General features: G+C 43.0%; 1 protein-coding gene across 9 annotated transcripts in view; it reads left to right on the top strand.

The window, feature by feature from the left end:
• The first annotated feature begins 6,871 nt into the window (after positions 1-6,871).
• The window catches only part of ZC3H14 (zinc finger CCCH-type containing 14), a 42,394-nt gene continuing 35,607 nt past the window's right edge, over positions 6,872-13,658 (top strand). For 2 of the 9 annotated variants that reach the window (XM_070378394.1, XM_070378393.1), the window contains exons 1-3: positions 6,872-7,051; positions 7,430-7,472; positions 12,667-12,781. In XM_070378394.1, coding sequence (XP_070234495.1) covers positions 7,016-7,051; positions 7,430-7,472; positions 12,667-12,781 — 194 coding nt within the window. In that variant the 5' untranslated portion in view covers positions 6,872-7,015. Of the gene's footprint in view, positions 7,071-7,429; positions 7,473-12,666; positions 12,782-13,658 lie in introns of all 9 variants that reach the window. The other 7 variants (XM_070378401.1, XM_070378397.1, XM_070378395.1 and 4 more) reach the window with 6 other exon arrangements.

Below are 13,658 nucleotides of genomic sequence, written 5' to 3'. Positions count from 1 at the left end.
TGTCGTCCCCTTCTCCTGCCTTCCATCTTTCCAGCATCAGGGTCTTTTCCAATGAGTCAGTTCTTTGCATCAGGTGGCGAAAGTGAGGAACAGGGGAATATATAATTCTAGCAGGCAGGTATACTCAATAGGTAGATATTTTAAGTCAGGGTTCCCCAACCTCCGGCATCTAATGCCTGATGATCTGAGGTGCAGCTGATGGAATACTAACTGAAATAAAGCGCACAGTAACTGTACTTGCTTGAATGTTCTCAGTACTATCCCCGCCCCTTCCGCCCCTCCACTGCCCCAGGTTGTGGGAAAACTTTCTTCCATGAAAGCGGTGCCTGGTGCCAAAAAGTTTGGGGACCACTGTTCTAAGTGGAGTGGGAATATCTGGTTTATCGCTATGATCAGCTTCTGGCTGAGTCTGGAAGGACAAATGTAAGTTCACCAGGCTTCCCTGGTGGTTCACATGATAAAGAATCTGCCTGCAATGCAAGAGGCTCAGGTTCAATCCCTGGGTTGGGGAAGATCCCCTGGAGAAGGAAATGGCCACCCACTCCAGTATTCTTGCCTGGAGAATTCCATGGACAGAGGAGCCTGGTGGGCTACACTCCACGGGGTTGCAAAGAGTTGGTCACGACTGAGTGACTAACACTTTCAGTTTCTTTCAGGCATTCCGAGAAAAACAGAGAAAAGCATTTCAAGCTGAAGGACACCCCTCTTCTAACCTCCTCTCCCATCGTGTGCAAAAAGGCGGTCGGTACCCAGTTGGAATTCTGCCCTGATCAGAGGCCAGAGATGCTAGGGGACCAGTGTGAAAGGACAAAGGGTTCCATGAAGCTGAGGTTGGTACTCAGGCCTCTTTGACTTCAAAACCAATGCTCTTGTTAGTCATCTTCTCTCAGACAGCCCTCAACTGTGACTGATTGAAATCTAGTCCTCATCCTATCTCCTAGAGCAAATACAGGTTTTTCCTCCTGAACCAGAGAGCTCTTCCATGCTGGAAAATAATTCTCATTGTCCTGCTTAGTCTTTCTCAAGCTGAATACCTACTCCTAGTTCCTCTAATGGTTTTTCTCAAGCACTGTTACGATAGTCTTCCTCTGGATGCAGTGTGTTTTATGAAGACGTGTCTTAGGCACCAGACCACTGAACCCCATCAGCTCAGTGGGGTTGTCCCCTCTGTAATCAAGACAGACTCTTGAGGTCTAAATATGCAAGTTCTTAAGCCCCTTGCAAGTTTCTTTCTGCAATTTTAAATAGATTGTCTTGAAAGTTAACTCTTTCTTGAACACACTTCAATACAAGTTTTCCCTATCCTGAATAAGTTTTAGTGAAAACATTCTCTGTCTTTCAAAAAGAACAATTCAAAAATGGTCTTTCAATATTATCTACATATTGACTAAGGATTTTATGCCCAGTAATGGCAGAACCTGTGTTTTCATTCTGAGTATTGAAATGGCAGGTAAAGAGAGAGAAATAACATGCCTGTCTTCTGGATCGCATGTGTCTTGGTTACAGGGACTCCGTCTCACTCATCCTTGTGCTCTGGTGCTTCGCACAGCATCTGACTCAGGGGAGGCGTTTAATTTTTAATCAACAGCCATAGTACTGCCAGTGAGCCAGGCACAGTTCAAAATACTTCATGATTATTAACTTCATTCTGATAAGAACTCTGTGAAAAGGAAACTGGTATCATACTTAGGTCACAGATGGGGAAACTGAGGCAGAGACGGGATAAGCAACTTGCCTAAAGCCTCAGAGCGAGTAACAGATCTGGGATTCAGCCCAGACAGTCTGGCTCCAGCATTCCTGTTCTTAGACACTCCGCTCTGTGCCTCTCATCCATTTTGAATGAGTGCATGATCATTGGATTTATCCATGAAGAATGCTTTTGTAATTCAGGTCATTATTTTATCCTGCAAACACTTCATAAGTGCTTCCTATATGTCCAGCATCCTGAAAGAAATTTGGGAGAAGTACAGACCTACCAGGAGTTTATAATATTGTTAGAGAGGACAAATGCGCTTACGTACACACATATACCCACAGGTGAACACTGCAGAAAGGACCTTGTGTCATATTAGCAGTTCCCACGTATGTTACAGTAATTCAGTAGAAGAAAAGGATTCTGTGAGGTGAAGGACCATGTGGCCAACAGACCTCAGGTGGCCTCAAGATTCCTGCCCCTGCTGTTTACACCCTTGAGGGTAAGACAGCACCTGTGACTTGCCTGCAGCTAATGAATAGGAATAGCCATCATGGTCAACAGAAGAGTCCGCAATGCAGTACTTGGACGCAATCTCAAAAACCAAAAAATGATCTCTGTTTGTTTCCAAGGCAAACCATTCAATATCACAGTAATCCAAGTCTATGCCTCAACCAGTAACGCTGAAGAAGCTGAAGTTGAACGGTTCTGTGAAGACCTACAAGACCTTTTAGAACTAACACCCAAAAAAAGATGTCCTTTTCATTATAGGGGACTGGAATGCAAAAGTAGGAAGTCAAGAAACACCTGGGGTAACAGGCAAATTTGGCCTTGGAATACGGAATGAAGCAGGGCAAAGGCTAGTAGAGAGAGAGAGAGAGAACACACTGGTCATAGCAAACACCCTCTTCCAACAACACAAGAGAAGACTCTACACCTGGACATCACCAGATGGTCAACATTGAAATCAGACTGATTATATTCTTTGCAGCCGAAGATGGAGAAGCTCTATACAGTCCGCAAAAACAAGACTGGGAGCTGACTCTGCCTCAGATCATGAACTCCTTATTGTCAAATTCAGACTGAAATTGAAGAAAGTAGGGAAAACCACTAGACCATTCAGGTATGACCTAAATCAAATTCCTTATGATTATACAGTGGAAGTGCAAAATAGATTTAAGGACCTAGATCTTATAGATAGAGTGCCTGATGAACTATGGACAGAGGTTCGTGACATTGTACAGGAGACAGGGATCAAGACCATCCCCATGGAAAAGAAATGCAAAAAAGCAAAATGGCTGTCTGAGGAGGTCTTACAAATAGCTGTGAAAAGAAGAGAAGCGAAAAGCAAAGGAGAGAAAAGGAAAGATATAAGCATCTGAATGCAGAGTTCCAAAGAATAGCAAGGAGAGGTAAGAAAGTCTTCCTCAGCAATCAATGTAAAGAAATAGAGGAAAACAACAGAATGGGAAAGACTAGAGATCTCTTCAAGAAAATTAGAGATACCAAGGGAACATTTCATGCAAAGATGGGCTCGATAAAGGACAGAAATGGTATGGACCTAACAAAAGCAGAGGATATTAAGAAGAGGTGGCAAGAACACACAGAAGAACTGTACAAAAAAGATCTTCATGACCCAGATAATCATGATGGTGTGATCACTCATGTAGAGCCAGACATCCTGGAATGTGACGTCAAGTGGGCCTTAGGAAGCATCACTACAAACAAAGGTAGTGGAGGTGATGGAATTCCAGTTGAGCTATTTCAAATCCTGAAAGATGATGCTATGAAAGTGCTGCACTCAATATGCCAGCAAATTTGGAAAACTCAGCAGTGGCCACAGGACTGGGAAAGGTCAGTTTTCATTCCAATCCCAAAGAAAGGCAATGCCAAAGAATACTCAAACTACCACACAATTGCACTCATCTCACACGCTAGTAAAGTAATGCTCAAAATTCTCCAAGCCAGGCTTCAGCAGTACGTGAACCGTGAACTTCCTGATGTTCAAACTGGTTTTGGAAAAGGCAGAGGAACCAGAGATCAAATTGCAAACATCTGCTGGATCACGGAAAAAGGAAGAGAGTTCCAGAAAAACATCTATTTCTGCTTTATTGACTATGCCAAAGCCTTTGACTGTGTGGATCACAATCAACTGTGGAAAATTCTGAAAGAGTTGGGAATACCAGACCACCTGACCTGCCTCTTGAGAAACCTATATGCAGGTCAGGAAGCAACAGTTAGAACTGGACATGGAACAATAGACTGGTTCCAAATAGGAAAAGGAGTTCATCAAGGCTGTATACTGTCACCCGGCTTATTTAACTTCTATGCAGAGTACATCATGAGAAACACTGGGCTGGAAGAAGCACAAGCTGGAATCAAGATTGCTGAGAGAAATATCAATAACCTCAGATATGCAGATGACACCACCCTTATGGCAGAAAGTGAAGAGGAACTAAAAAGCCTCTTGATGAAAGTGAAAGAGGAGAGTGAAAAAGTTGGCTTAAAGCTCAACATTCAGAAAACGAAGATCATGGCATCTGGTCCCATCACTTCATGGGAAATAAATGGGGAAACAGTGGAAACCGTGTCAGACTTTATTTCTGGGGGCTCCAAAATCACTGCAGATGGTGACTGCAGCCATGAAATTAAAAGACGCTTACTCCTTGGAAGGAAAGTTATGACCAACCTAGATAGCATATTGAAAAGCAGAGACATTACTTTGCCAACAAAGGTCCGTCTAGTCAAGGCTATGGTTTTTCCAGTGATCATGTATGGATGTGAGAGTTGGACTGTCAAGAAAGTTGAGCGCCGATAAATTGATGCTTTTAAATTGTGATGCTGGAGAAGACTCGTGAGAGTCCTTTGGACTGCAAGGAGATCCAACCAGTCCATCCTAAAGGAGATCAGTCCTGGGTGTTCATTGGAAGGACTGATGCTAAAGCTGAAACTCTAATACTTTGGCCACGTTATGCGAAGAGTTAACTCATTGGAAAAGACTCTGATGCTGGGAGAAATTGGGGGCAGGAGGAGAAGGGGATGACAGAGGATGAGATGGCTGGATGGCATCACCGACTCGATGCACCTGAGTTGGGATGAACTCCGGGAGTTGGTGATGGACAGGGAGGCCTGGCGTGCTGCAATTCATGGGGTGGCAAAGAGTCGAACACGACTAAGCGACTGAACTGAACTGAATGAATAGGAACAGATAAAGGATTTTCTTTTTCTTTCTTTTTTGAAAGTGCTTGGTCTTCCTTTCAGCTTCTCTAGTTGCTCCGTGGTAAGTGAGATCTTAGTTCCCTGACCAGAAATAGAATCTGCATCCCCTGTTTTGAAGGGATTCTTAACCATTGTACCACCAGGGAAGTCCTCTGGATGATGGATTTTGCAAATGGAATTAAGACCCTAAATCACGATTTGGGTGTCAGGCCCTTGGATATTGAATACTGTGTGTGTGCTCTGACTGACTGACTCTTTGTGACCCCATGGACTGTAGCCCACCAGGCTCCTCTGTCCATGGGATTCTCCAAGCAAGAATCCTTGAGTGGGCTGCTATGTCCTCCTCCAGGGGATCTTCCTGACACAGGGACTCAACTCATGTCTCTCGTTCTCTCCTGCATTGGCGGGCAAATTCTTTCCACTGAGTCACCTGGGAAACCCTGATTTAATCAAATAAAAGCCCTTAAAAGAAGGACTGGGCCTTCCCTGAGCTCAGAGTCTCTCTCTCCGAGCTTGATTTAGTGAGCAGCCATGTTGGAGAAGGCCATGGTAAGGAAGAGTGGGCACATCTGTGATCTGAGGGTAGTATCCAGACAACAGCTGGGAAAAAGCTGAGACCCTCACTCAATAAGCTTCAGTAATTCTGCTTACAATCTAATCTAGCTTGAAAGTGGCTTCTTCCTCAGTCGAACCTCCAGATAAGAGCACAGCCTTCCATATGGGCAGGAGAGAGACTGCTTTCTATGCTTATATGATCAAGGACAGGGAATATTAAACTGCTATTAATAGAAACAGTAATGTCAGGTACAGAAACCAATCTGAGTGGAGGAAGGGGAAGAAGAGGAAGATTTCAGTTTTGATGTGCTGGCTTTGGAGCAAACACAAATGCCTGTATTTATCTGGAATTTGGGACTAGGGTTTAGGTGAGAACTTGAGGCTGATGGACATGAGAGTTGGACCATAGAGAAGGCTGAGAGCTGAATAATTCATGTTTTTGCACTGTTTTGCTGGAGAAGACTCCCTTGAGACTCCCTTGGACTGCAAGGAGATCCAACCAGTCAATCCTAAAGGAACTCAATCCTGAATATTCATTGGAAGGACTGATGTTGAAGCTGAAGCTCCAATACTTTCGCCACAGGATGCGAAGACCTGAGTCATTGGAAAAGACCCTCTTGCTGGGAAAGATTAAGGGCAAGAAGAGAAGGAGGCAACAGATGAGATGGTTGGATGAGATCACTGAGTCAATGGACATGAGTTTGAGTAAACTCCAGGAGCTAGTAAAGGACAGAGAAGCCTGGCATGCTGTAGTCCGTGGGGTCTCAAGGAGTCAGTCACGACTCAGCAAGTGAATAACAAGGCTGATGGAATATTCGACTATGATCATTACAAAGGTGAGAGTAGAAGTCCTGACAATTAAATATTTCTCCAAAGAAAGGGATTTCAGAGAGAGGCGCAGCAAGATTAAGATTTAATTTGGGGAAAAGGCCACGGAGGGATGAGGGAGCAGAGAGGCAGAACCAGACATAGGAGAACCAGGGTAGTTGTGGCATCAAAGAAACGACTGTGATGAATTGGCTGTGAGGCACTGGGTATTCCATTTTTCCCTCCAAGTGTGATTATAATGCAACCGCTGGGAGGCAGCCTCTATATCACACGTAGGAAAATTGACTGGAGACCGAATATCCAAATCACTATCACACGAAACCGCAAGTGAAGGCTGGATTCAAATTCAGATCTCACACCAAAGCCAGAGATCCTTCCCTGGCACGTTTAAACGTACTTAAATTCCAACGGGGAGTGCGGGCGAGGAGAGGAAAGGTCGGAAAGCCACCCACGTGCCGGGAGAGGTTGGGGGGAAAACCCGGGCCGCCGCTCTCCGCGCCGCTAGCAGAGGGCGCCAGGGCGCACGCCCCGCGGGCTCCAGTGCGCAGGCGCAGGCGCAGGCGCAGGCGCGCGCGGCGGGGCTCGAGCCTGTGGGGGCGGGTCACGCAGGGCGCGCGGCCGGGAGCGGCGGTGGCGGTCTGGCTGCGGGCGAGGAAGCCGGCGCCGGGCCCCTGGTCCGCGGGACGCCGCGCAGTGCCCGCCGCTTGCCGCCGCGGAGCCATGGAGATCGGCACGGAGATCAGCCGTAAGATCCGGGTGAGGCCCGCGTCGGCGGGTGAGGGCCCGAGGCGGGAGCCCGGGCGGCGGCGGGCGGCGGGCGCGCGGTCGTCAGGAGTAACGGGGGCGGTGGGCCCGGCGCGGGCCCCGCGGCCTGCTCGGCGCTGGAGGCGCTCCTGCGGGGCCGCCGCGGGCCTGGGCGCAGCCGCGGCCTCGGAGAGCGCGGCCGCCGTGAGGCGGGAGCCCCCGGGGGGCGCGGGGAGGCGCGGGGGGCCGGCGGGAGCCGGGGGCCGGGGCCCGGGCGGGGCGGCCGGGGCGCCTGCGGGGCGCGCTCCGCCGAGTCGGCTCCGGGCCGCGGCCGGGCTGTTGCCCGGGGCCGCCGGCCTCTCACTGGCTTGTCTGTCTTTTCGCCCGCAGAGTGCCATTAAGGGGAAATTGCAAGAATTAGGAGCTTACGTGGGTAAGTTGCTATTAGCCTACCAGACTGTGAGCGTTCGGCGAGTTTCATTTCGAGTGACCGCCTTTTTCCTGTCATACCTCTGATTTTGGACAGCCGCCCTTTTTACCTTCCGATCTCACCCTGCTGGGTGCTTTTGCTTCCCTGAGTCTTGTCATTGGAGGCTCTCCGTGCGGCGTGTTTTGTGTTTGTTTTGTACCGTCCCCCACATCCCTTTCTAGGACGGTGTTTTGAAATTGTTATCTTCTTCTGTTGAGGCTCTGTCATGTTTTCCTTCATGTTTGCGTTTTATTTTTCTGGGTTACTGTTTTGCATGTGAATGTTTGATGCTTTTCGGTATTTGCCTCTGTCATGGTTCGTTGCCGTTTACTTTCGGGTCTCTATTTTTCCTGTCGGTTTTTTCCTTAACCTCCCCACAGTAAGCTCTTTTCTTTTTCTTTTTTTTTTAATGTTTTATAATTTGAGTGTTGACTCTGGGCCAGGCACTGTGCTTAAAATTGTTTTATATGCATTAGGTCACCGTAATCCCCAGGAGAACGGTGAAAGGTAAGTGGTAATATCCTGAATTACACAAGCAAGGAAACTGAGGCTTTGAGTGCTTGATTTGAGCAGGGTTTTGTACTTTGAGACCTGGGTCTGTTTGGCTCCAAAGCTGGTGCCTCCTGTAAAAATACTTGACTTCCCTGATGGCGCGGACGGTAAAGCGTCTGCCTACAATGCAGGAGACCCGGGTTCGCTCCCTGGGTCGGGAAGATCCTCTGGAGAAGGAAATGGCGACCCACTCCAGAACTCTTGCCCGGAAAACCCCACGGACGGAGGAGCCTGGTAGGCTACAGTCCATGGGGTCGCAAACAGTCGGACACGGCTGAGCGACTTCACATCACATAAAAATAATAGCTTACACTCATGATAGTGATCTTCGAGGTGTGGGAGACCCCAAGAGTCTCTGAAGTCAAAATTATTTTTATATTAGTACTGACAAGATATTCGCTGTGCTGGCATTTGGATTGTGCGAAAGTGGTGAGTAAAACTCCAGGTACCTTAGCCTGAGTCAGCATCTCAGACCAGACTTCACAAGAAATCCTAGTATTCACCACCCTTCCACTTGCAATTACAAAGAGAAAAAAGGCTAGTTTCACTTAAGAAGATAAGTGATAAAATAGTCTTTTAAACCTTGTCTTTGATTACATCTTTTTAATATGCAGTGTTAGGACATAGGGAGTACTCAAAAGTGTTTCTGCCATACAGAAGCGTGATGGATTGTCTTGAAACAAATTTGTGTGATTGGGTTGAGAACTGAACTAGCCATTTTTTTTTCATGGAATTTTTTTTTCTTTTTTTTTTTTTTTGGAACTTTATTTTTTTAAGTTCAGTTGATTTACAATATTGTGTTAGCTTTAAGCATACAGCGCAGTGATTCAATTATGTACTTTTTTCAGATTATTTTCCATTGGACACTTTTACAAAATTTTAGAGTTCCTGGGCTCTACAGAAAATCCTTCTTGCTTATTTATTTTATATATTGTAGTTGGTTTGTGTTAATCACATACTTAAAATTTATCTATCTCCTCCCCCCACTTTACCCTTTAGAACATCATTTTTAACTTCTAAGAAGGACTGACATGCTAGTTCCATACATTGGGGTATTTGGCAGTCATTTTTCTTGAAAGTGAGCAAAGATAAAGAATTAATAGACTTTGTTGCCAGTGACAAAGGGTTGAGCTTTCAAATGAAAATTGGAATTTCGGGAAATTTGTGTCTTCCTCTGCAAATTTGACAGTGTGATAATATCAGCAAGTGATTCTTCTACGTTGAATAATGAAAGGTATCCATTACGGCAGTGGTTTGTATAGCTCATGGACCATTATTTTTTCAAATGACCAATGCGAGATGTTTTAAAATTGCATAGGAAAAAAAAAATTGCATAGGGAAAAAAAAATTCATTGAAAGTACAGAATGGATCAATGGATTTTCATGTAACAAAATACAAAAAGACAGTGATAAAGTTTTGTTTCGGTGTAGTGTCACAGAAAAATATCCACATTCTCTGAAAAGGCTACCAAAATACTCATTTTTCAATTGCATATCTTGTGAGATCAGATTTTCTTCACATTCTTCATGTAGGACATACAAGAGATTAAATGCAAAAGTAGAAATTAGAATTCTTTTAAACCAGATGTTTAAGAAATTTATAAAAATAACTTACTTTTTGCATCTTCTTTTGGAAAACTTAGTTATTGATAAATATACTATTAATATAAATAGTTTTATTGTTAATGGGATAGGTATGTTATTTTAAATGAATTAATAAAAAATTCTCAGTTTTGGTTTCTAGTATGATAAATATTAGTAGATACATGTACATGAGTAAAAACTGTTAGGGATCATCAATAATTTTCAGTGGTATAAAGGGGGCCCTGAGACCAGATGGTTGGCCACATACTAATTATTTGTTGTCAAGATTGTTATTGGACTTTAACAGATAAGAAAATTGAGACTTAGAGGTTAAAGATGAAGCTGAACCAGCATTGATTTATTCTTTTATTCATTCAGTATTTAATGGATGCCAGCTTTGTGCCAGGAACTTGATTTAAGTCAAAAAGAAATCCACAGAAAACCTGCAGTGAGAACCTTCTTCATTGTGGCACATGAAAGCATAAAGACATGTTAATTGGGTTGACCTTCAATCATAGTGGTGATTCTGATCATTTATAAAAAATCTCAACAAGAATTTTAAGCCTCTTAAAAAGCTGATTACAAACTTGCTGTAGTCCAATGTGAAATGTAGTGAAGATACCATATATTTTATAGTTTTGAAAGTATTTTCATACATTTCTGTTACCTGAACACAATGCTGAAGTGGGGATGGCAAGTAATTTACTTCTTTTTATAAATAATGAAATTAAATATTCTGGGAGAGCTAAATAAGCTTGGTCAGCAGCAGATACAAGACCCAAGAACTCAAGTCTTCCTGGTCCCTGATGTTTCTGTTATTACTTATAATAGAAACTTGATGAGCTAACAGAAGAACAGGAGTCACTGCTGTATGCTTCTGTAGAACTGATCTGTGCCAGCTGTTAACAGGTCAGCACAGCTTCTCAGCTTGTTTGCCTCTGCTTCTTAACTGGATGTTTCCTGAGGGCAGAGACTTCATATTGGTTGTGTCCCAGTGGCCTAGCTGAGTGCCTAGTTTTTTTCATAAATGTTGATTAAGTGGGTAAACAGGGATCACCATTAGATATTTTAAATAAAAAGATATTTAAATAAAAAATTTAAATAAAAAGACCCTGATGTGGGAAAGATTTAGGGCAGGAGGAGAAGGGGATGACAGAGGATGAGATGGTCGGATGGCATCACTGACTCAATGGACGTGGGTTTGGGTAAATTCCAGGAGTTGGTGATGGACTGGGAGGCCTGGTGTGCTGCAGTCCATGGGGTCACAGAGTCGGACACGACTGAGCGACTGAACTGAACTGATATATTATTCATTTACAATTAGCTACTTAATTATTTGTATGTATATGCATAATTGTCCTGAAAAGAGTAACTTTCTAATCCCTTTCTTTGTGTTAGAATCTTAAAACCTTTAAGGTTATGGAAATGATCCTTTAATAAATATTTGAGTATCTATTTTCAAACCATTGGGTGGGATACAAAAGTGAACAACTTTTTGTTAAGAGTTGATAAGGTTTCATTCATGTGTTTGTCCAAAATGGAATGCTTCAGGGAGGTGGCAGTTACAGCTCAGAGCAGCCTTCAGTTTATAATTTAGATGCATAAGCTTGCAGAAACCTTCAGCATTTTGCAGTTTTTCAGTACATAGATTTCAGATGATGCTATTAGAATTTTGTAGGAATGTATCATGAACACATTTACTTTTCATTATCTTATTTTTCATATTATGAATTTCTAACATTTTTGTTAAAATATAACTGTATACCATAACCACCCATTTAAAGTGTAGTTTGCTGTGTCTTGATATGTATACATCATAATCAAGCTAATGAACATATCCATCACTCCCAAAGTTTCCTTTTGGATTTTCTTGGAGCTCCTTTGTATCCCTCCCTCCCATCTTTCCATGTCCCCACCATTTGCCAGAGCAGTCACTGATCTCATTTATATAAAATTTTATATAGTGTCAGAAAACAGCTTATTTGTTTTCATTAGTGACTTTATGAGGGAGAAAAAGTGTCAAGACTGCCGCAGCACTGCGGCTTGTTTCCCTTTTTCGGGTCACCAGTGGCAGCCTGTGGTGGGGACACTGCGTAAATAAGGGAGGAGGCTTTTTGACTGAAGTTGCCAGAAAGCAGTCGAGCCTTTCGATACTTTACAAAGAAATAATAAATGAATGGCTGCTTGTTCTTGCTTTTATCCTCAGGTTGACTTGCATGCTTCCAGCAAGTATTCTGATTTCTGTTTCCATTTGTAGATCGATCTTCACATTATATTTGTGCTTTTCTTGAACTAGATTTTTTGATGTTTCTTCTTGAAACAAATGTCTGATAGTACTTCTGAAATGAACCTTCCTACCTACATAGAAATGTTATGAATATTTAAGGTATTAAAGAATCTAAAAGAATTGTTTTTGGGATCAGAGTTCCTGATAAATGGCTTTTGCTTTGTTTTTACTGTGGTGGTTTTTTGTTTTGTTTTTGGTCTGTTAGGGTGTAAGAATGAAACAGTGAGTTGAGTAGAAATTATTTAATCTTTTTAAGATATGATTTTTTAAATGATGTAGAATTTTGGGGTCATTTTAGTTTACTTGATGTTTCTGCCAGTTTGTTACCCTAACTGAAATGTGCCTTTACCAAGGATAAAGCTGTTCCTTGAAAAATGAGTGTCATTTTGAAATACAGAACTAAACAGAACTCAATATTATTCTTGAGAAATGTCCACTATGCTTTCTGGAAGCTTGTCTGAAATTAATGAGCATTACTAAAAAGGTTAAAAGAAGTGAATGCTCTCTCAAGCTTGATACTGTGATCAGAATATTTAGTTGTATAAGTGTTCATTAGTTATTCCTAATTCCTGTTCTTCTAGTAATTCAAAAACCTGTGGAATAAAGAGAAAGCTATAATTTAAACCATCGTAATTCCAGTAGAGCTGAGGTGTTCTTTCAAGCACGTCAACTTCAAGTAGAAGAAAATATTAAGGAAAGCGTAAAAAGTCTTTATATACTTTTCCTTTTAAATAGATGAAGAACTTCCTGATTACATTATGGTGATGGTGGCCAACAAGAAAAGTCAGGACCAAATGACAGAGGACCTGTCCCTGTTTCTAGGGAACAACACAATTCGATTCACCGTATGGTATGTTTCTGAATATTTACCCTCAGAACAAAGTTTGGCACGAGCCAAGAGCAGGTATTCTGTCTGCAACGTGGTTCTTGACAGGAAAGTCAGATTTAGCCTTGTGAGGTAGGTTGTGAGCGTTGACAGCACAGCCTCTGGAGCCAGACTGCCAAGGTTGAATCCTGAATCTGCCTGTTTCCTTGGTTTTTCCATCCACGAAATGGGAATAGTAAATCACCTTTATGGGGTGGTTGTGAAAATTAAATGAGCTAATACATGTGCTTACAGCTGTGCCTGGCCCATAGCAAGTCCTCAGTATGTGTTGACTGTAGTTACTGTTTCTTTTTAAACTTCAGCGTTTTATCATTCCTTTTCCTCCACCAAAACCAGTTATAGATGTTTTTTGGACTTGGTTGACTTCCTAAATTGCTTTCTCCAATGAGCTAATAATCTAGGGGGCAGTTTTTTTACAAAGTTACAAATCATTTTTTTAAAGTTTGAAATTTTGAAATTGGCTTTGTGTTCAAATATAAATTAATACTATAATTTTTCAACGTTCTTTTTCAAACCACACGTTCATTCCTTTAGTTGAGCATACTGATTGAAAGCATGAGGTCCAACTTAAGAAGGGAGACCAGGTTCTTGTGTAAGGTTTGAGGTAGAGTGAGAGCTGGGGAGGGTAACGATGTGGCTGAGAACAGAGCAGGAAGGACTCTGGTAAACTGGAAACCGCCAGTTCAGCACGAGTGAGTGACGATGGAACAAAGTTGCCTGAGCAGAGTGGCCGGCTTAATTTGAATAGCAAGAGACTGGGAGATGAGAGAGGCGAGGAGGGACGGGAAACTGATTGACTTGCCATTAAACCACAGTTCCTCTTAAAGGCGTTTTTGCCCCA

This window comes from Bos mutus, chromosome 10 (genome assembly GCF_027580195.1).
Source record: "Bos mutus isolate GX-2022 chromosome 10, NWIPB_WYAK_1.1, whole genome shotgun sequence".
Classification (NCBI taxonomy): Eukaryota; Metazoa; Chordata; class Mammalia; order Artiodactyla; family Bovidae; genus Bos; species Bos mutus.
The sequence above is the reverse complement of the archived record's forward strand: the minus strand, read 5'-3'. Positions and strand labels throughout refer to the sequence as shown.